General features: G+C 42.5%; 1 protein-coding gene across 1 annotated transcript in view; it reads right to left on the minus strand.

Annotated features, from left to right (window-relative positions):
* The window catches only part of LOC308630332 (uncharacterized protein), a 105,625-nt gene that overhangs the window by 21,298 nt on the left and 61,274 nt on the right, over positions 1–23,053 (minus strand). Inside the window, exons 2-3 of the mRNA XM_081258890.1 lie at positions 18,421–18,607; positions 17,426–17,551 (exon numbers count right to left, since the gene is read on the minus strand). Of these exons, the coding sequence (XP_081115016.1) occupies positions 17,426–17,469 (44 nt within the window). The 5' untranslated portion in view covers positions 17,470–17,551; positions 18,421–18,607. The remainder of the gene's footprint in view (positions 1–17,425; positions 17,552–18,420; positions 18,608–23,053) is intronic.

Consider the following 23,053-nt stretch of genomic DNA (forward strand, 5'->3'; position numbering starts at 1 on the left):
CAAGAGAGAGGAGATATGGGGATATATGTATATGTATAGCTGATTCACTTTGTTACAAAGCAGAAAGGAATGCACCATTGTAAAGCAATTATACTCCAATAAAGATGTTAAAAAAAAAGAAATTTAAATATAGGTAGAGAGAAACATTGATAGCATGTGTAATTACTAAATTCATTAGCATCTTGTCTTTTCTCTTCTGCTGAGTAATCATTAGCAAGCAGATGGAAATGTAATTTTCCCCTTCCCTCTTGCTGAAGAACAGCAAGGCCTCTGAGACTGGAGACTCTTGCTCCATAATGGATTGAACATCTTTGGTATTTCAGTCATAGCAAGAGTGAGCAAGCTGGACATTTTTCTTAGTGGGGTGGATGATTTAAGGGTAACAGAGAACATGGCCCAGACATAGAGAGAGAGTTGGATTTCTTAAGACTAGGAGATGGAAGAATCAAGTGATGGGTTTCTGTTCCTGGGCTGTATTTTATGTGCCCCACAGGTGTGCATGGCTCTTGGAGATCTGGGGCCTGAACATCAGCCCCTTTTGAGCCCTGACACAAGGAAGCTCCACCACTGAATGGTCTGTGAGGGCTGGGACCACAGCTTAAGCTCAGAAACTTTTCCAATTTTCCCAGGTTATTAAGCCTTTGGAGTCTTTAACAATGTCAAGGGAGTCACTGGCCAACCCCAATATCAGGTAGGTGAGGGGCTAAGTCATATTTAATGGGATGTGGGGGAAATTTTTTAATGTGATTTTTTTCTTGCATTAAAATATTATAGGAAAGAACATATACATTTAGATAGATAGATAGATAGATGATAGATAGATAGATAGATAGATAGATAGATAGATAGATAGATATACATGAAACACTAGAAGGAAATACTCCAAAATGTTAATGGTAGTTAACACTTGGAAGTTGGTTTGTAGGCAATTTTTTTCTTCTTTATATATTTTATATTTTTCAAAAATTCTGAAAAACACCTAAGTTGCTTTTAGAATTAGGAAAAAATACAAGAAACGTCATTCTTTAAAATCAAAGCACATAGCTTATTCACCTTTTTTATATGCAGCATCTAGCCTACTTCTGGTACACACAGCAGGCAGTCAAAAAATGATAACTATATTAAATTAAATAAACAATTCAAAGCCCAGGCTATCATGGTAAGTTAATATAATCACCCTGCTGTGCAAGAAACAGTCCATGCACATATGAAAGAAAGTTATTCTGAGAATAGCTATTCTGAAAATATCATTCTATATAAGACTATTAAAATTATCATGAGAGGAGTATTATGTAAGCATTAAACAAAGGCAATCTGGGCTCATGGACAGTGTCCTTAATTTGGAGATAGACTTCATTTAGGTCCCCATGTTATCACTAAGCTTATCCTTTTGGTTAGTCATTGACCTCTCCAAACCTCCAATACCTCATCTATAAACATAAGTTCTATCAATTGAAACGTGGCATTGTTAAGGTCAAATGGAGCATAGAATGTCAAAGCAATTTTGAAACTATGATATTCTAGACCAGACTAGTTTTGTTATTAGAGAATGTATTTGGTAGAATGTAAAAGAAAGACTAAGAACATATTGGTTAATTATTTTAAATCATTTATCAAGTGAAAAAAAATTAAACTAGACATCCATATCATGCTCCTGCCTCTTTGTCCAGTCAGTGATCTTATATCAGCCGTTAACATAATGACAAACTAATGTGATAAAAAATAAAGTTAGAAGAAATGGAGGCAGGTTAGTGACTTCCTATACTTTGCCACGTGGTTCAATTACATTTTCATTCATTCAAGAATATTGATTGTGTCAGACATTTCTAGGGGCTGGAGATTCAGGAGTGAGCCAGATAAGTGTCTCTGCCCTTGTATAGCTTTCATTTCAGTGGGAAAGAGATCAAAAATCTACAAGTAAACAAATAAACAAGAGAATCTAAGATTGAGATACATGCTATGAAGAAAATAAGCAAGGCTGCGGTCACCACCTCCAAGATGGTCCGCAATGATCCTGCCTCCTGATATTCACACCCTTGTGTAGTCCTCTCCCCCTTATATAAAGCTGGTCTGACTGACCAGTACAATGTGGAAGAAGTAATGGTTTGTCACTTTCAAGATTAAGTTGGAGAAGACACTATGTCTTCTATTCCCGTCACCCTCTCATGTTCTGGCTCACTCTGGGGGAGAAGCCAACTGCCATGTATTGAGGACACCCAGACAGCCTATGAGGAGTCCCATGTGGCAACTGAGTGTCCTCAATAAGACACTGAGGTCCCCCTGGCAATGGGTGAACAGTCTTTGAAGCAGATCCACCAGCCCTTCAGGGGACTGTACCCAGCCGACAGCTTGACTGCAGTCTCATGAGAGACCCTGAGCCAGACCACTAGCTCCCAGATTCCTGACACACAGAAAATGTTAGGTAGACAGTAAGTCTTGTTTTAAGCTGCTGAGTTTGGGGCAAGTTGTTAGACATTTGTTAGATAACTAGTTACAGGTACGATGAAATAAAGTGGGCCATGGTTTGAGAAGAACTACTTGAGGAGATTATATTTGTTCCAAGACGTGAAGGACAAGAATGACTATGCAAAGAAAAGCTAGATTAAGGGGAGAACCAGCAGAAGTGGGAAGGACTTGGAATGTTTGAGAAGCAAACAACCTTTTCTCCCCAGTCTGAGTCTGTGCACTGATTTGTTTTTTTTGGTTTTTTTTGTTTTTCTTTTTGCGGTACGCGGGCCTCTCACTGTTGTGGCCTCTCCCGTTGCGGAGCACAGGCTCCGGACGCGCAGGCCCAGAGGCCATGGCTCACGGGCCCAGCTGCTCTGCGGCATATGGGATCCTCCCAGACCGGGGCACGAACCCGTATCCCCTGCATCGGCAGGCGGACTCTCAACCACTGCGCCACCAGGGAGGCCCTGTGCACTGATTTGACAAATCTCCATTCTGACCCTCACAGGTACCCTAATGCTGGCAATGCCCATTTCCCACGGCCTCATCTCCCACATTTATGCTCTTTCCTCCAGGCTTTCTCAATAGAGGAACTAATGGGTTTAAAACCCCACAGTCTGGTCTACTGAGACCCCAGAGTATAGTGACCAGAAACACTCAGTGGCACCAGAGTTTCTTAGATACGAAACTCAGCTCCACGGTCTTCATCTCTCTAAACCTCATTTTGGTCATTTATTAAATAAGCCTTTCAAAGATGAAATGAAATAACATATGTAAAATAGCACAGGCCTGGCCATGGGAAATACATAGAGATGGGAGCTATCATTCAATTATTTCTCTTCCTTGCCTGGCCAAATCCCTCTCACTCTTTAGAATCAAACCAAAGGCAGATCTCATCCAAGAAGTTTCTGCCACTACACTTACCCCCTCTTTTGAACTTGTAATGCATGCATTGCCAATTGACACCCTCCCTGGGGATAGATGGCACATGAGGGCTATTGCTCTCTGTGGAAATTACAAGGGTGTTCAGGACAATTTTTTAAGCCATGGGCAGGCTTCCTTTTCTTATCTGCTACAGGCCCCAGTGACGGAAGGTCTGCTCCCTCCCCTCTCTTCTGTACCACCTTCTTGAGGTTGGTTGTGGAGTAGGACACAGCCTCTAAAATACCCACCCCTTCCTTGTTGCCACAAAGAAAAACACGGGGGCCTTTATAACCCGATGTCAGCTGCCTCATGTCCTCTTGAAACTTTCTGGAACTGAGGGGCCAAGATGGGGGACAATCTCGGCATCAATTTAAGAAATGCTCAAGCATGAATTAACGTCACCCCAGTATCTCAGGACTCTCAAAAAATGCTGTTTCCCTAGTCTCCCCTCGTTTTGATTGCTTGCTTCCAGTGAGTTCTTTCCACTGCTGGTTTGCGTCTTCCCTCTTCCAGTCATTCTCTCCTCTCCAGCCTGAATCCACACCAATGTGGGATGGGGTTCCCTTTACCTTTCCAGTCTCCCACAAATGATCACCACTGGACAGGGGTGTAAGGCAGAGCTCTGAGAGCAACAAAGGAACTTCAATGCAATCTGCACAACAAACAGCCAAACACTTATTATTACAACTCCTGTTACTAACATTCCACCAGCTCCAACCTCTTGAAATTTGTCGTCCTTCCCCAAACACACTGATAATCACCACGGAGAGAAAAAGCTTAAAAAAAAAAAAAAAAAAAAAAAAAAAAAAAAAACAGGAAGTTTGAAGGGTAAAAAATGTTACAAATTTCTTGCCATGGATTCTGACTCTCTTTCTCAAATGGCACTAAAGCCCAGTTAACCAAAGATTTGTCCTTTTTTTTTCTTCTTGCTGTTGTTCTCTCTAAAGGATTGCGTCTTTTCTAGTCACCCACCTTACCTTAGATTAAACTCTATTTTCTTCAAGAACCCTCGTTGCCTTAAACTAAAGACACAAACCAGAGTTGTGAACTATTGTCTATGTGCCTACCTTCCTCCAATGTGTGATCGACATTTCCAAGCTCCTCCACAATGGAGGGTCCCACCTGCAAGGGTTCCCAAGTTCTCACCCGCCCTAATTGATGTTAACAGCTTAGCCTTCCTTCCCCTGCTTGATTAGAAATCCTTTGGGGCACATGCCTATGGTCTTTACTTTTTTGACCCTGTGCCCCCAGTACCTACTCCAAGTCATAGAAGGCCTTATGTCCTAATTGATTGATTGATTCTCAAACCCACACCCACTTATCAGTATTTGCTTTCTTTGTAACTGACCTCATCCACATTTACCCATGGCAGAGGCACCATATGTCAGTTCTTATGTTGGACTAAATAAAGAAAAGAAATTTAGAAAGAGCTTCACACATCATCTGGGTAATTATCCTGCATTTATAATAGAGCAGAGTAATGTCCCTGCATTAATAAATGCCTCAAATGCTGCTGTAAGGGCTGAGCATGATTATCTGAGTTTATTACTTAACTCAGTCTATTTTTAAAAATCCTGTGATCTGATGTGGCAGAACAGAAACGAAACGTTCTTTAGCTTCAGCAAGGAATAAAGTTGTTCTCTGATATGGGCGTGGGGTGATTGGCTGGTGGATTCCAGACTTGACAGCACAGCCACAAGAGCCCAAAGAGCGGGCGGTTTTGTGGTCTGCTTGGCTCCTTGCCTGGCTTCCTTCTTAACATTCAAACCTAAATCCACTTAAGCCTTTACTTTAAAATCTGGCCCTGCTCCAGACTCAGATGACGAGCTTGTCCACTGGCCCTAAGCTGAGGGAGTACAAGGCGCCTTAAGCCAATAACCTGGACAGTTGGTAGGACTTTATTCTGGGTTCCGGCTTCATTTTGGTACTGGTACCCTAGTTCCCAGACAAGTCGGTTTCTGCTTTGTAACCAAGTGGCAGTATCTTGCCCTATAGGTAAGTCCCAGCTCCCAACCCCATGTGGGCATCCATGGCAAAAAAAAAATTGCCTTCCTGGAATCCTGGAATTCACCTATCCTGTCCTTGCTTGGGTTTGATAAATCTTGAGTTTAGCTTGAGCTTTCCAATGATACTTTACCCCATCTCTTCCTACCTCCACAGACAATCCTCCCCATTGTGGATCAGAAGTGCTCAATCCTTAAATCAGTGCTTCCCAAACTTTTACAATGTCCTGGCACACATAGGAAATAAGACTTATCCATTTCTGAGATGTAATTGACATATAACATTGTATTAGCTTCAGAGGTACAACATAATGATTCGATATTTGTATATATTGTGAAATGATCCCCACAGTAAGTATAAAATCCATCACCTCACATAGTTACACCAGTTTTTTTTCTTGTGATGAAACCTGTAAGATCTCCTCTTCAGTGACTTTCACATATACAAAACAGTATTATTAACTACAGTCACCACACTGCATACACAAGACTTGTTCTCAGTCAGAGGTGACTGGCCCAAGGAGGGAGGCCAGCCACCCCAGACCCTTCCGAGCCACATACCTGCTTAGGGGACCACTACTTGGGCACACTGGTAACCCATTCATGGCCTGCCTGCAAGCTTATTCTTTGGACAGCCTGTCCTTAAGGGGCTAGGTGTCCTCTGCGTCCATTGTCCTCACAGTTGACCTTTGGGTCAGCTTGGACTTTCAGGCCTTCTTAACCTTTAGCCCTGGTTTTCTCTGTAAAGTAGTAATGTTTCTATCTTGTACGTCAACTCAAACAAAGGTGGGAGGGATGCAGGTATGAAAAACTTAAATTTTCCTCAAACCTAAGTTGCCCATTCAAAAAGCCTGCCAATTCAAAAGAATGAGAATCTCAGAGATAAGGTAGAAGACTTGAAAAAAAAGGTTTCTCTTTTCCTACCTTCCATTACACTTTTCCCACATATATTTAGTGTTATTACATTACGTGACTTTAAATAATATTACTAGCTCCCAAACACTTGGCAACTACTTTATGCCACGCAACAGGCTAAACTCTTTCCAGGCATCATCTTGTTGATTCCTCACATCATCTTTGAGGCAGAAATCATCCCCATTTCACAGGTGAGCAAACAGAGGCTGAGGGTTAAACAACTACCCCAGGAAGTGATATCCAGAACTTGAACTCAGATCAGTCTGACTCCAAAATCCTTGCTCTTAAGTGAGATCAATCACATAAAGCATTAGCATTGTGTCTGGCATATTGTAATATACTAGGTATAAAACTTATTCCAAAGACTCTTTTTTAAGCAATATCATATTTCTTTATTTTCTTTTAACCAAATTAAATCTGACTTCAAGTCCTTATTCCATAGCTGAATTTTAACCTCAGTCATTATGGAATGTCCCCTCCATTGGGAGACTCATCTCCTTAGGTCTTTCGTGTTTCTGCACATCTGGTGAGCAGAGGTACTAACTGTCCTTTGTTCCAGATCATCTTTTCAAAGATATTTCTATAGCAAACAGCCTCAGAAGATAGAGGGAGTGTCTCCCTCCAGAGCAAAGGGCAGGCATGCTTACCGTCCATTATACAAGACTGGCATTCCCTAAGCTCAGGGTTCCTGTCCTATAATATAACCCACTGCTTGTGTAGATATCATCTGGCCCTCCTCACGTCACCCTATGGGCACTGGAACTGAGGGAATCAATACAAAAATGATACTATGGTTACTAGTATTGCTGTAATAATCTACCCTTTATCTCTGATCTAAGAGTGTAATATCTTCTGCCAGCATCCATGAAACAGTTATGCGTTAACGTATCAGCTTGGAAGTAGGATAAGGTCTCAGACCCTTCACGGTTCTTAAAACCCCTCCCTCTCTAAAAATCTCACAAAAACCTGAGAGGCTTATATAGTACCCAGAAAACAGACACAGACCTTCAATCTCCCTTCCATGTGGTCACAGCAGATGCTTTATAACTAAGATTCACTTTGTCCAGAGAGGGACCTCGACCCCAATGGCCCTGAGTCAAAGTAGACAGTGGAATCTTTGCCTTGACTAGCAAATCCTGGGCCTAGGGACCAGCCTTCGTACTGCCATTCCCCTCTAGCCCTGCTACTCCTGGGTCCACTGTGACAGAACAGAGTGTAGTTCTCCTCAACGTTAAGATCTTGCCAGTCTCGGAGGATTTCTTCTCTCTCCTGTTCTTCCGTCTCTTCTCTCTCTTTTTTCCTGCTCTCTCTTGATCTCCAGGGCACCTTAGTACAATCACCTCAACAAGTTTCGGCTTCCACCAAAGACAGGAAGAGAAGTTCCCTTCTGGGCCATGCTTCCCCTGAGGTAAGTGAACCCAAGGAGTGGCCACCTCCTCTCTAGCACAGGAAAGACAAAACGCAGCTCATGTCTCAATAAAGGATCCTGCCATGACAGTAACCTCCCAGTGTGATTAATTGTGACTCTGTTCACTTCTTCTACCAGTAGTATCTCTTTACCCCATTTTTGTATCTTTGGCTTCAGGTGTACGCAGGGAATGTTTCTCTTGGTCTCTCCCTCAATTACATTGAGCCAATGGGAAGGAAACTATCTTAGCTTTCTTTCTTCCAGCCCATCAAATTAAGAACATTATCTGAAGTACCACCGCAAAAAAATAAACAACACAATGATGATGATGTGATGATGACGACAATTAACACTCTCTTTGTAACCTACATATATTTCTTCTTCTTGCTTGGCTGGCCCCAACAAAGAAGTTTGGGGAAATGAGCTGAGAGAAAGTGAAACCAATTCTGCTTTAAAAGGATTCTTGACAATCTTTGGGTTTTGCCTTATTTGCAACCAATTAGGTCAACGCTGATAGACTTTAACCACTGATTTTACTGAAATGTGTAAGGCAGTTGATATAACTGCACTGGCAAGATTTCCTACAGATGCCAACTCTTCTGTTCTCCCAGTTTTAAATAAATCTTCAACTCTCTTACTCCCTGAGCAGTCCTGGGTATGTGTCAGCACTTGGTTTTAATGACACAGTCTCCAACTACCTCTCCTGCAAGGCATGGACAATGCATACACCCTTGGGGTTACGAGCTTGTCTAGTTACAAAGAAATGTGGCCCTAGTTATATTTTCAGAGATCCCACATAAATAATTCTAGGCTGCAAAAGAAGCAACTGAATCATCTCTCTCATGTTTTATCCCCCTTGGAATTTGGGGGATTGTAAACTCCCTCTTGCATGAGGGCAGCGTCGTCTTCATGCTGTCTCGCCTAAGCCTAAGAACAGTGCTTTGCCCCTAAAAAAGTATTCAATAAATATTTGTTGACTAAATGAATGACCATGTGAATAAATGAATATATTTTAAGAGCTAAAAGATTAAAATATCGTTGGATTCAGATCCAACGTGAAAATGCTGCTGTTTTGGTTTTTTATGGAATCAGCCCTTAAATAAATTGTTCCCTGTAGGTTTGGTACTTCAAGCGGGTCCTCTCCTATCAACAAACCAAAATTATTCACCACCTGAAGCCTGTAACTATCAGGGTGCTTTCCTTCCAGGTGTTTGTTAGTGTTATCATGCACTGTGTTTCTCAACAGGGGCACCTCCACCAGTTAGTCTGGGATAGTTCCAAGCACTGCAGGATACAACCCCGTTCCTGTCCCCACTAAATGTCAGAGGTGTTGCCCAGTGTGACCTCCCAAAACATCCCCACTTATTACTCAACGCTCCCCTTCAGAACTGATTTTAGATTTTTATTGGTTGAATCATATCTAGGACTCCCCCATTTCCTTAATGAAGTTCAAACCTAATCAAACCTGATCAAGTCCTTCATGACTTACTCCGTTGCCACTGGCATTTTTATTTCCTGCGATAGCCCCACATACCCTTGCCTCCAGCATCACCAAGCTCCCTGCCCTTGCGCACATGTGCCTTGCTCTTCCCTGTGCCTGGATCTTCACTCATGCTGCTCCCTCTGCCTAGATGTCCATCCAGTCCCTGCCCCCCCCACCCACCCAACTAACTAGGACTCATCCTCCAAGGACAGCTCAAGGATCTCCTTGTTTTGGCTGCACGTCCTGACAATCTCTCCATATCGGCCGCCACTCAGAAATTTTACACTTGTTTGTTTCATTATCAGTCTCCCCCCTCCCCCCCATTGACCACAGGGATCTCTGGAAATAGAGAGTTTGGCTTCCCCATTTCTGATTCCTCAGTACTTAACACTACATGCACTAGAGCATACCACGTAACCCACTGAGGTGTGCCGTGTGCAGTATGCACATAAAGGATGTCACTCAATAGCAATGCCCTGGGAGCCTGCCACATGTTGGGCTCTGGGAATAAGACTGACATGAGCCCTTCCCTCGTGTCTAGAGGAAAGGACAGACATTAAACTAGTAATTTAAAGTGTGGTGTGAATACTAAAAGAGAAGATACAGAGGGAGGGCTGTGGGAGAGTAGAGCTTGGGGTTCTGTCATGCCTGCGCCCCACAAGGGCAGGATGAGCAGGGTGAGCTGAGCAAGCGTCCTTGCTTGTCCCCTCTCAAGCTTCCTTGAGAATGCCCCCAGCAGAGGCAGGATGTGGAAGGGTCAAGAGTGACACTCTGTTCACTCTCTTTTACAGCTTTATTAATGCATTCAGAGTCAAGTTCTGAAGTCCAGCTCCCTAGGGCAGCATGCAGGGGCCACCGTTCCTGATGCACCTGACTCTAAGCAAGTCACAAATCAGCCTCAGTTCTCATTTCTGTCAAATGGGGATCGTGATCTTACTCTATGATAGATTTGCTATAGACAGGATTATCTATTTAAAGTGCCTGGCACATAGTCTGGCACATAGTAAGAGCCCCGTAAAGATGACCTCTTATCATTTATTATTATTGCTCAACAAACATTTATGGGCCTGCACACCATGTGCAAGCTACTCACTAATCACAGGGTGAAAAAGGAGTAAGACGTGATGCTGGCACTGGAAGGGCAGGAGACAGATGTGAGCGAATGCAGGCAATGCACACAAAGGAAATGCTCCATAAAACATGGTTTGGGTGGCCGCCGTTGTTGTTGTTAGAAGTAATAATGGTAATAAACTAGTGCAATGGTGTGCCCACGGGGTTACGGTGGAATCATGGGCTGCTTCCATACCCCACCTGTGATACCGTCCTTATCCCCTAAGCCAGCCCCAGCACTGTCAGCATTAAAGACCTGATACCGGCCACCCCCTCACTGCTCCAGTTTAGCGCTGAATGAATAAGAGTGTCTTGTCTTGTTTGCTGCTTTTTCACAAGTGGGATTAGAAAAATACATAGGCCTGTAAATGGTGTTTCTACAATCTTAAAATAAGGGAAGGGAATGGACCTGGGAGCCTGTTCCAAGGGATCAAAGAAATATGTTTGTCATGAAAAAGTCATATATCAAAAGTGGCCAACAAATCATGTGGCATCTTGGAGTCATTTTATTATAATTAACTTTCCTTACTGTTGGCTAAAAATAGATTTCTCCATCCCTAACCCTGACCAGACATATTAAGTCAGAAAGTCCGTGGGTGAAACGTGGGAATCTGTTTTTAACGTGCTGCCCAAATTATAATTACTAAAGAGAACTTTGGGAAATACTGGCTTGTTCCAGTTACTGCTGCTGAGAACAAAACACGCCAGAACTAAGTGGTATAAAATAACAATGTTAATTATTTTCACAGATTCTGAGGATCAGCGATTTGGAGAAGAAAAAGGGAGAGTGCTTGTCTCTGTTCCTCAGTGCCTGCAAAGACTGGAGGTGCTGCCATCTGAAGGCTCCACTCTTTCAGCCAGTGTGCCCACAGCTGCCTCTCCAGCATGGCAGTCTCAAGCGTGGGTAGATTTCTTTACAAGGTGGCTGGCTTCTCTCAGAGTGAGCACCCCCGGGGAACTGGGTGAACACTGCATGGCCCCTTCTGACTGAGCCTCAGAATCACATGGCATCACTTCCACTACATTCTGTGGGTCAAAGCAGCCACAGACCCACCTAGATTCAAATGGAAGGGACATGATACTGTATAGCACAGGGAACTCTACCTAATGCACCATGGTGTCCTAAATGGGAGGGAAGTCCAAAAGGGAGGGGATATCTGTATGTGTATGGCTGATTCATTTTGTTGTGCAGTAGACACTAACACAACATTGTAAAGCAACCATACTCCAATAAAAAATGAAAAGAAAGAAATAAATAAAAAGGGAAGGGAAATGACCCAACCTCTCAATGGGAAAAGTATCAAAGAATTCGGGGCCATATTTTTAAACTGCCATGTCTTCTTTCAATCCTTAATGTGCACCCATAAACTCTCCTTTTCTTTAGACATTCTTCACATTTGAAAGGTTTTGACAAATACCAGAGCAAGGCTATAGCTTACTGGTTCCTTGGAACCCATCAGTATTCCCAGATGATGCCTGAATCTGCTTATGAGAATATTCTGCTTCGTAAAGTTGCTTGCTAATACCTTCAATTCAGAAGCAGTTGCTGTTAATCCTGCCTTTAAATCCAATGCCATTCATCCATCCTCTCTTTGGACCTCCTCAGAGAGGTTCAGGAACACTAACAACATTTTACTCACCTTTTTGGTTCACATAAAACTAAGAATTAAAATCCTTGTAGTACACAGGTTATAAATGATGCTTTTTCTCCCAGACATTTCTTATAAAGTATTCAGTCTTACATAAAATATTGTGATCCAAAGTCTACAAGAGATTAAAGGGTGAATTTTCATCCGAATTCATCATTCACATATACAGTTCTTTTGGCTGGTGTCTGCCTTGTTTATGCATTTGAACATGTTTTATTCATGTTCCTGTATATGATTGTCCGTGCTTATGTCACACAATCCATTCAAATGCCTAAATATTATAAATACACACATAATTTTATACTACTTGGGATTACATAGAAATCAGATGTGTCAGGTTTTTGTATATTTTGATGATATGACGCTGAAATAGTTGAGTCCGTAAGTTCAAATTTTGAAGCATATTAATCACTTTGTTACAGTAAAATGCACAGATGCGGTAGAACAATAGCAGTCTGTGTGACTGCTCTAGCAAGTTTTATTAGAAATGTGTGTATTTTTCCCCCAAAGCCATCTTCATTTTTTTCCTTCTATGTAAAATTGGTTCTGGAAAAAAAAAAGATTCAAATCTACATTGTCATTTTCAAGGAATCCCACTACCTAATATGAGATATTTTATCATGTGGGTAATCATATTCAGACAAAGTTGTTTTTGGACATGTGAAATTTTCAATTCAGCTCAATGGCTATAGAACTAAATCAGTGCACTGTCACAAATATAACCGCATAGGCCCTATCGCACGTGACAACCCTTCCATACAGCTCCTCTAATTTGATATCACTGCCTGTTCTAAATTACCATGGAGTTTTAAAGAATACTGTGCATTTGTTTTTGAATACGCAGTGTATTTTCTTCTAATTACATTCTGATCAGATTTCACAGAGGAAAATGCATCTGGCCTATCAATGGCATAAAATGGGTATTTCCTCAGGGGTGCGTAAAGTGTATATAAATCTCCGCTCCTGCCTGAGATTTGCAGAGATGCTAATACACAGGTCACTTGCACGCTGATTTTTCTTTGTGATTGGGGAGCAATGCTCGCAAGCTCTCTGCAGTGTAATGAGATCATGGGCAGTTTGGCTTTACGTGGATAAAGGTTTAGCTCTTTTGCAAGTAGTCCCTCTGCCCCTGTACGTTAGGTTCCTACATTGCCTTAATGTACCAGCCTCCCATTTCCATTTATTTGGGAAAAAAATAAAAGCAGTGTTTCCTTTAGTTTACTCAGACTGAAAGAAAAAAGTCACATAAACGCATACAGTTTTGTACTCCATAGATGATATTAAATAAATACATTATAGTGGCTTTCATTTTTAATGGCTCGATTTTTTCCTTTGATTGCCTTCACCAATAAAAGTGTGGTCTGTAGAAAAGCACCCTTCTGGATAATCCATTGTCTCATTTTAACTCATTTTTATCAAGGAATTCCCCCTGCAGCAATCTCCACTGCCAGCCATTAGCCGTGCACATCTGCCCGCAGTAATGACCACTCCTGTGTACATACCTGACTGCCATCTAATTTAGACCTCACCCATAGAACACTAATGCAATGTCTCCAGGGCCAGCTAAATTCTAGACTGTTGGCGCGTTCCAGTTATCACTTCATTTGGTCCTTGAAAGTGAATTAAGAGCTCCTGAGGTTGAAAATAAGTCAAATGCTTATGCTGGGGACCCTCATCTTACCAGTGTCCAGGCCCATGTATGTTCTGACAGAGTGTGTGTCACATCACAGCCCTCAGAACTTTACTGCAGTTGTGGCCAAAATAATAGACTTTTCAATCCAGTCCCTTCCTCTGTACAGCTATGGGTATGTTAGTGTGATCACAAAGAAACAAATTTTGTATCGATAAATAGACCATTTATTAAAATTTGTGCTGACTTTTATTTCTCTTTGAACTGTTTTCTTACTTCTGTGAACAGGTCCCAATTTAAAGGGATTATTTAATTGAAGCAACAGAAATTGAAGGAATAATTTCAAAATTCTCACAAAATGCATCCATATCCCTGTGTTCAGACTCTGAACCTTTTGTCTTTTCTACTAAATTGTAAGGGACTAGAGAGCAGGGGCCATAGAGGGACACTGTATTCTCTACTAAGGTGGATGGACCATCAGAAGACGGTAGTAAGGACAGTCCTAAAATGCCACTTAAAGAATCCACTGAACAAGTGCATTTCTGGAGATGAGAATGGTCAGGAGACTACCACAGGGATCCAGACAAGAAATCATGATGCTTTGACTAACACTGAGGATGTCTCAAGAGGTATTTTGGAAAGAGAAGTAATAGGACTTGGATATGGACAGGGACGGTCTAGGAATGAGGCCGACTTCGATCTTAGCTCTGACGTATAAAAATCTTGGAAGTCATCACTCCCATCCTTAAACAAGAAAAATCTGGACAAACTGAAAAATCACTTTTCTTGGACCTACCATAGAACTGAGATAGCAGGGCAAACCACCTCCCTTAAATCTAGAGAGATAGGCACAGCCCAGTGTGTAAAACAATCGAAATTAGTTTCCCCGGATCAAAAGCCAGAGGAGCCATAAACTGGTAGGAAGCTTAACTGGTAATGTTGACAAATTGCTGGAGGCTCAGTGTAGACTGGTGTTAAGAGTGAGAGATTCCTGGGGGAGGGACCCTTCCTGAGTTTTCCCTCCAGGAACCCCACCAGTTCTCACAGGGAGGATCTGAGAAAGAACTCTTCCCACTCCTAGCCCTGGCATGGGGAGGGGGAGAGCAACTGCTGTGAAACCCACCCAGAGCAATCTCCATAACAAAATCCTAGTCTCCAGAGGAAAGTGTTTCACCTCGGTGCAATTTTGAAACCTTACCTCACTTGGGGAAAGGAATTCCCTCCCCTTCCAGCCTCCTCCAGTCTTCCTGTCACACTTAAGGGGGGAAGAGAAAAGCCCATATTCATAAAGAACCAGGCTTCAAGGAAACAGACTGGGAAAACTGCAGTCCAGGAATGGAGCATGGCGCAAGGGGGAAAAAACTATACCACTGGGAGAGGGACAGAAAACCTTGTGAAGGCCACATCCTTGAGACAAAGGCTCCTTAGGAACCTATGACCAAGACTTAGAAGATTATAGAACACACCTCCTCCCCCACACCCTACAACTGCACCAATAGGTTCCAGTATAATAATAGTGGATTACAGCTAAAAGAGGTGAGAGATGCAAACTCTCTCCAAGGAACAGTACATAGGGAAGCCTCAAAGCCAAGAGAGAGAACAAAAACAAGGACTAGAGGAAACTCAGGCCTCTGGTACATCCAACTGCTAGCCAGATTAACATACACCCTCCCACTAAAGACCTATTTCTCTCAATTTGTAGCTCCCAATACAACATGCCTGGCTTTCAACAAAAAAATTACTAGGTGTGACAAAAGGCAAGAAAAAATAGTCCGTAGAGAAAAAAACATCATCAGAACCAGACTCAAATATGACACGGATGTTAGAATTATACAGAGAATTTAAAATAACTATAATATGTAAAGGTCTCTAATGAAAGAAGTTAGTAGACAGTATGCAAGAAAAGATGGGAAATGTAAGCATGGAAATGGAAACTCAAAGAAAGAATCAAAAGGAAATGATAGAAATCATAAACACAGTAATAGAAATGAAAAATGTCTTTGACTGACTCATCAGTAGAGGGAGTTGAAGCTCAGTCTCAAGTGATAGAGCAGACAGTGTTGGCATTCATTAAGAAAGGGAAATACAGATGGAGGAACCAGCTTAGACCAAAGATGATGTTTTCCATATTTGACCTGAAAGAGGTGGTTTCCCAGGTAGGTGGTCATGAGTGTTAATAGAGGTGGACTGAAAGGAGACATTCAAAAAAAAAGTAATGGTTGAGATGCCAAAGAATGGCTAAGAAAAATGAGCAGTAAAAGTGCACACTGGGTTTGGCATTAGGTGATTACTGGTAATTAAAGCCAGAGCATAAAAGCCAGGGAAGCTTCCATGGGATGCTGGGACAGAACCCAGATTAGAGGGGAAGACAAGTCAAAGAAAGAGAGAAAGTGCATGCAGGGAGCCTGGGCTCCTCTTGCAAAATCTTCTCAGGAATGAGGTGTGGTGGGGAGGAAAGACAATAGATTCAGGATGAAGAGTTGGAGAGTGTTTCTAAAAATGGGAAAGTTGTGAGACTACTCATAAGTTGAGCATAAAATATTAAATACGTAGTAAGAAAGAGAACAGATTTATGGAGTAAGTACTATTCAAAATTAACTGGTAGAACTGGGACCCTAAATGCAGGAGGAGGAACCACCTTCAGAAAGAAGGAAAGGCCATCTCTTCCACTGAGAGAGCTCTTTCTCATAGCAAAAGGAGTGAAGGGGGAAATGAGGCTATGTATACAGATAAGTGTGCAGATGAAACTACCAGTCATTTTCAAACACTTTACATTTTGTACTTGAGTATCCCCGCAAAATATGTATATTTATTTATGTGTCACACAAATGCCACTGTCAATATTTATTTAACTAAAGCTTAATTTCTTTCTGTATTTAGATAAAAAGGCATTGTATACTACATACACCACATACCCCAAGATCATTGTGCTCCCTCCCTAGAACATACATCTTGAAGGTACCAGTCTGCAGCAGATTTTTTTTAAGGTTCCGTGAAAGGAACTCGGTCAGCAAAAACCTAAACTCTTCTAATTTAGTTTCTGAATCAACCTGACCACCCACATGGACCTCAGAGCATCTCTCTTTAGCAACTCGTGCCCACCTACCTTGGAAACCAACTCTTGGTCCTCCAGCATCTATCTTGAGCCAAGCAACATTTGCCCAGTTTCCTATCCCAGCTGCCTCCCCAGACAGAGCTCTTTGATCTGGCAAAATTACGAACAACATTTAGAGATTCACATCTTCCTAGCTGAAGTCATTCCCTCCAATGTCGCTTTCCTGTGTGCGGTGCCTAAAGGCAATCCCCACTTGGTCTGCCCTGGACTTGCAGACAAAAGCCAACAATTCCGAGCTAGTCCACAGCAGTCCTGCATTGCTGATTGAGCTTTGCTGTCACCTCCCTCGCCGTCAGCTGTCATTCTTCTCTTCCATTAGTATGATCGTGACTTGCAGCTTCCCTGCCTTCTTCCACTTTTCTGCTTCTTAGCTTCTCTGCGCTGGGGACTAAAGACACCTGAAAATGTTGAGGCTAGAATACTAAGTGGGAATCAAGAATAATTAGTGCTGAGGGGTGCTTCCCTGGTGGCGCAGTGGTTGAGAGTCCGCTTGCCGATGCAGGGGACACGGGTTTGTGCCCCGGTCCGGGAAGATCCCACGTGCCGCGGAGCGGCTGGGCCCGTGAGCCGTGGCTGCTGAGCCTGAGCGTCCTGAGCCTGTGCTCCACTAAGGGAGAGGCCACAACAGTGAGAGGCCCGCGTACCGCAAAAAAAAAAAAAAAAAAAGTGCTGAGGGGCCCCGGCTTTCATACAGTGACATGAGTCTCTTGCTTCGTATCTTCAAGGTCTTTTCCACTTACTTTTTTGGATCAAAGCTGTGTTCCAGACTGGCCTCTACATACATGACACATCAGCGTATATATCTTGAGTTTTCTTAAAGCAAAATAAATACCAGCCTTCTTTATGACGCCAGCATCATGAGCAAGCTGCAGCAAAATAAACATTTTATTGCCCCCTAAGAACTGGATAGAGGGAAGATGTTCAAACGTAATGTATCTTCCATCCTGTTTTAGCAAAGTGTATTCATAAAATTAGTACAAATGGTCACAACTTATACACTTATGTTCTTTAAGCTTTTATGTTGGGGGCGGTCCTAATTCTTTCATCTCCTTTCATATTGTACAATATGAACAAATCGACAAATTGATAACCGTCTTCCGGGTGACCTTGACTTGGTAAAACTCAGAGAAGAGTTAAGGAAGCAAATACCCACACAGCTGATTCCCCAGGAGTGCCCCAGCTACAAAATAGAGAAGCATCTAGTAACTGCTCCATCTGTACCCACTAGCCTCATTTCCATTATAAGCCGCAAATGGCAAAATCAATGGGGAGAGATGAAACTGGAATATAAAGAGGCCTGAAACTTCTGCAAATCGCTGCTCTACCCTGGGAGGCCTGAGCAGAAACTCCTTGGAGAGTTTCACTGAGAAAGGCTATGTTATTCAGCCAAACTACTGAGCTTCTCCTCCAGGACCTTACTCCCAGAGTGGACAAATAGGCTTTGGGCAGCTCCCCAACTATCCAGGGAGGGAATAGCACCCCAGGCACCAAACTTCTGTAGGCCCACTCCCAGCGAGATCCCACGCACCGAGGAAGGGAGAAAAGCACATCTGCTCTGCTTGGTGATGGCAAATCAGGTGCTCGTCCTTAAGCCTCCAACCAACAGGATGGGATACCCCATGGGCAGGTAACAGGTGTATAAAACAGAGAGTGGTGGGGAGGCTTCTCCCAACTCAGGCTCACTTTATTCCCTGAGTAGTTAAATTCCCTCTTGCTGTCAAGGGGAGGGAGTTACCCCCAAGGTAGATTGCCTTCTAGCTCCCTGCTGCTCTCTGCAGAAATCTTCTTGGAAATATCCAACTCTCTCTTCTCCCATATTCACTTTTAATTCTGCAATAATTCATTCATCCATTTATTCCAAATATTTAACAAGCTTTTAATATGTGTCAGGTATTTTTCCAGGTGCTGAATCCCTGTACATCCTAGACAGAGAACAGAAAAGCAAATAAATATGTAGTAAAAAAAAAAAAAAAAAGAAAAGAAGTCAGGTGCCATGAAGGAAAATCAACAGGGTTAGGGAAGAGAGAGCAATGGAGACAGAAAGGCCTCTCTAAGGAGATAAAATAAGAGCAGGGACATGAAGAGTAAGAAGGTGCAGCCATAGGCATTAAATTATAGCCTAGTGGGCTTCCCTGGTGGTGCAGTGGTTGAGAGTCCGCCTGCCGATGCAGGGGACACGGGTTCGTGCCCCAATCCGGGAAGATCCCATATGCTGCAGAGCGGCTGGGCCCATGAGCCATGGCCGCTGAGCCTGCGCGTCCGGAGCCTGTGCTCCGCAATGGGAGAGGCCACAGCAGTGAGAGGCCTGCGTATCGAAAAAAAAAAAAAAAAAATTATAGCCTAGTGACCACAGAGACCTCAGGCCTACAAACCGTGTATTTAGAAACCAATGCTTATATATACAGTATCTCCCAGATTCTGGATATGCAGATTGTCTCCAGAGCCCTTCCCAGGTATCTGCAAATTCTCAAAGGCTTTTTTTAATTCTTCTTGTATATACTTTGGTGGGAGAGTTGGTGACAATGAAGCATTCAAAAGGTGGAAAGTGGAAAGGAAGGAGAAATTAATGGCCCTGGCCAAGACTGCAGCTAGTCACCCTCTATCTTTGACTAGTTATTCTAAGCAACCCCAGTTCTGGTGGCTCCCTTACCCAGTTGCTGATGCACCACATCCAGCCGCCACCATCACACAGTTGTACTCCTTAGGTAACACAAGGCACTTCTGCCAAGTGCACATCTTGTTCCTGGATGGGATGTGACTATGAAAGGGTCCAGATTATAGTCTCACTAAAAGCAGTACAAAGGTAAAAGGAGGTTTTCGTGGGGAAGCAATATTTTGGCTTGTGTTTTGGACAGATCACCAGCAGCAACATGGAGATGGGAAGATGGGTTAAGAGGCTGTGCCTATAATCCGAGCCTACTGACGATGACCTAAGCTAAATCCTTAGCCATAAAGAAACAAAGAGGAAGATGAGTCCTGCTGACTTTAGAGAGGCAGACTCAACAAAGCTCTGCAGTTGTTTGGATACAGGTGAGGTTTCCAACCTAGGACTCTGGGGGATGGTGAAGTTGTGGAAGGGTTCAGAACACAGGAAGACAGGCAGGTCAGAATGGAAGCAGGAGATCATGGGATAGGCTTGGGACACAGTGCATTGGAGTTCCATGTAGTCAAAGCTGTGCCGTAGGTAGCAGGACGTATCCTCTTGAGAGCTACTCAGACCAGGGGTGCAGTGTTGTTCAACAAAGTCTCATTAAGCACCTGCTATGTTCCATGCCCAAAGCAATGCTATACACCCATTATTTCATTTCATCCTCTACAGCTTCATCCAGTAGGCTTGTCAGCTCCATGTTGACATATGAGGAAACTGTGGCTCAGAAAGCTTAATCTTCCCAAGGCCAGAGAGCTCTTTGGGCCATGCTCTCCCTGTCACTCATCTCCATAGAACCACCCTAGACACCCCACTCTGGGCTCTCCCATTCTGCTCTCGTGCTCTGAGTCCTTGGGGAAGGAAGGTGGTCCTCAATTCTTGATGCGTTAGGAATTTAAGAATACCTATGCTTGAAGAACTCAGAAGAAGAGTCCTTCTAAGCCTACCTCACAACCTCCTACCATGGAGAAGCAACAGAGCACAGTGGTGATGGGCACAGACTCTGAATCCACCCTGCTGGGTTTGGATACCTGCCCTGTCAATTACTATCAATAGTTGTGTGACCTCTGGTAGGTTCTTTAACCTCTCTGTGTCTTGCTTTACCCACTTGTAACTAAAATATTAGTACAAAACCAATATTGTTATGTGAACATTGAGTTAACATAGAAACAGAAAGTACTTAGAATAACATCTGGCACATGATATGTACTACTTACATGGAGCTATACTATGAAGCTGACAGTCCTGTTGGAATATCTCTAGTGACATCAATTTTACTGCCAGTCTCCTTGAAATGCTGTGGCCTAATGGAAGCAGTCAGGCAACCTGGGCCCTGGTAATAACTAAGATATATCTCTATAATTATGTTGTTACTGCTTCTTTTTAACTTTTTTATTTTACCTAATTAAGTCCCTGTATTGATTCTGCAAAATCTTATTATTAATCTGGTGCAAAGTACCAGATTAGAGGTTGGAAGACCTGAGAAGTGAATCAGAAAACCACCTGTCCAGAAGTAGCTTACTGTATTAAGTAGACTCAGTCAAACACAGTGATCAATTTGTCCAAACAAACAGCCAACTCAGTAAAACCTGTATTTTTGGTCTAAGTTTCTTTTTCCTCAATCAGAACAAAGACATGGTTCAGAGATGGTAGTTACTGATTGGACATCAACGTGGCATCCCTATACTCTCAAGGAAGCTCAAGGAATCTCCCTCAGGTTCCATGGGGAAATGTGAGCCACAGATGTAAAGTGGCTTAACCAAAGCCACCAGGCTAATTTCCATCATAGGTGGAAACAAAATCAATCACTCCAACTCCAAATACAGTGAGCTTACCACTAGACATGCTGACTTGACATTCTGCTCCCCACTCCACTAGGTCACTGTTCAACATGCTTTTTTGATCATGTAACCCTATCAGTAAATAACAATTGAGCAGACAACACGATATATGCATTATAAATATTCTTCTATACCAATACATTAATTACATTATAAAAACTACAAAACTGTAAATTTAAGAGTTGAGATTTTTTTTTCTTTACCTAAGTGGATCATCTTGTGTATACCTGGAGTGGATGACCCTCTCACTTTTAGAAACCACAGTGCTGGGTTCTGTCCCAGGAAGCCAGTGGAAACAGTATAGAACAGCTTTTGTGACTGTGTTTGTGTTCTATTGTCACTGTACTAGGTTACCACAAATTCAGTAGCTTAAAACTACACATTTATTTTCTCATGGTTCCATGAGTCAGGAGTCCGGGCACAGCATGGCTCAGTTGGTTCTAAGTGTCTCACAAGGCTGAAATCAAGGTGTCTGCAGGGCTGCGTTCCTCTCTGGAGGTGCTAGGGGAGAAGTCACGTCCCTGAGGTTGTAGGACTAAGGTCCCTGTTTCCTTGCCAGCTGTTCGCCAGGGGTTGGTCTCGGCTTCTAGAGACTGCTCATCTTCCTAGGTTTGGGGCCCTTCATCTTCAAAGCCAGCAAATGGTGGGCTGAATCTTTCCCAGACTTCAAATCTCTCTGATTTCCCTTCTGCCTCATCTCTCTGACAGTCAAATCACTTCTCTAAGACTCAACGTCTTTGGCAGAAAAATAGGGAAAATAACATCTACCTCAGATGACTGGTTTGAGGATTCAATGGGATAATAGATAAGAAATTATTTTGAACACTGTGAAGCAATAGATGTGAGGAGAGGTGGGATTTGGGGGGAATTAAAAGGGAAAAGAAAGACAGGGAAGCTTTTCTCTGCATTTAAGATGATCAGTATGACTCTGATGATAGAAGAATAAGAATTCAAAGAACACTAAAATTAAGGGAGATATTATTTGTAAAAGCATTTTGTAAATGCTATAGTGGTATATAAAAGTTGGAAATTTTTATAAAATATACACTAAATGAAACACAAATTAACATTAAGGCTTACTGAGATTTACCCTGTATCCCCAAAAGGATCATAATTTAAAATCGAAATGAGGAAAAACTGAACATGAGCCAGCATAATACCACAGAGCTACAGATATGCAAATACCATTTGGTAAGAACAAGTATCCCCTGGGCTCCACAGATATTGTCATGGAGTCAGTTACTTAACTTCATGCCCCAAATGTAAAATGGGAATAATAATAATAATAATAGTACCTACTGTAGGGTTGTGAGAATTAAAGAATTCATGTAGGATACTTAGCATGGTGCTAGGCTATAAATATTATCTATTATTTCATCATTGAACTTAAAAGAATGAGACTATGATCAATGAATCATAAAGCCAGAAATATGGCAACCAATAATCTATTGCTAGCTCACAGCCCTTTTAAGACAGTAAAAAGACTCACATATCCCTCAAAAAATAATATGCAAAAAGAATAAAAATATCTTTCAAGTCACTGTAGATAACAGGTATTTTACCCATTATGTACTCTAACCTGATGTTGTGTTTTTGTAGCTTTCAGGACATGGAGCAATAATTCAGCTAAAAGCAAAGGGTTTTATGAATTTGCAGTTCTGGAAGATGCTTTCGGCAGGTGTACCTTCATCCTGAGAAGATTTCGTTAGGGCTTGGCTGCCTAGAATGTTGACACCTGGTGGGTTTTATAGCACATGCTCAACTAAGAGTAATGGCAAAGGAGAGGACCGGGTGTAGACAGATGCATTACACTCTGGGCGTGAGTAAACTCTGCATTATCCAGCTGCACGTCACACATTCAAGTATTATACACACCACAG

The sequence above is a fragment of the Mesoplodon bidens genome (genome assembly GCF_964165515.1).
Source record: "Mesoplodon bidens genome assembly, chromosome: 16".
NCBI lineage: Eukaryota > Metazoa > Chordata > Mammalia > Artiodactyla > Ziphiidae > Mesoplodon > Mesoplodon bidens.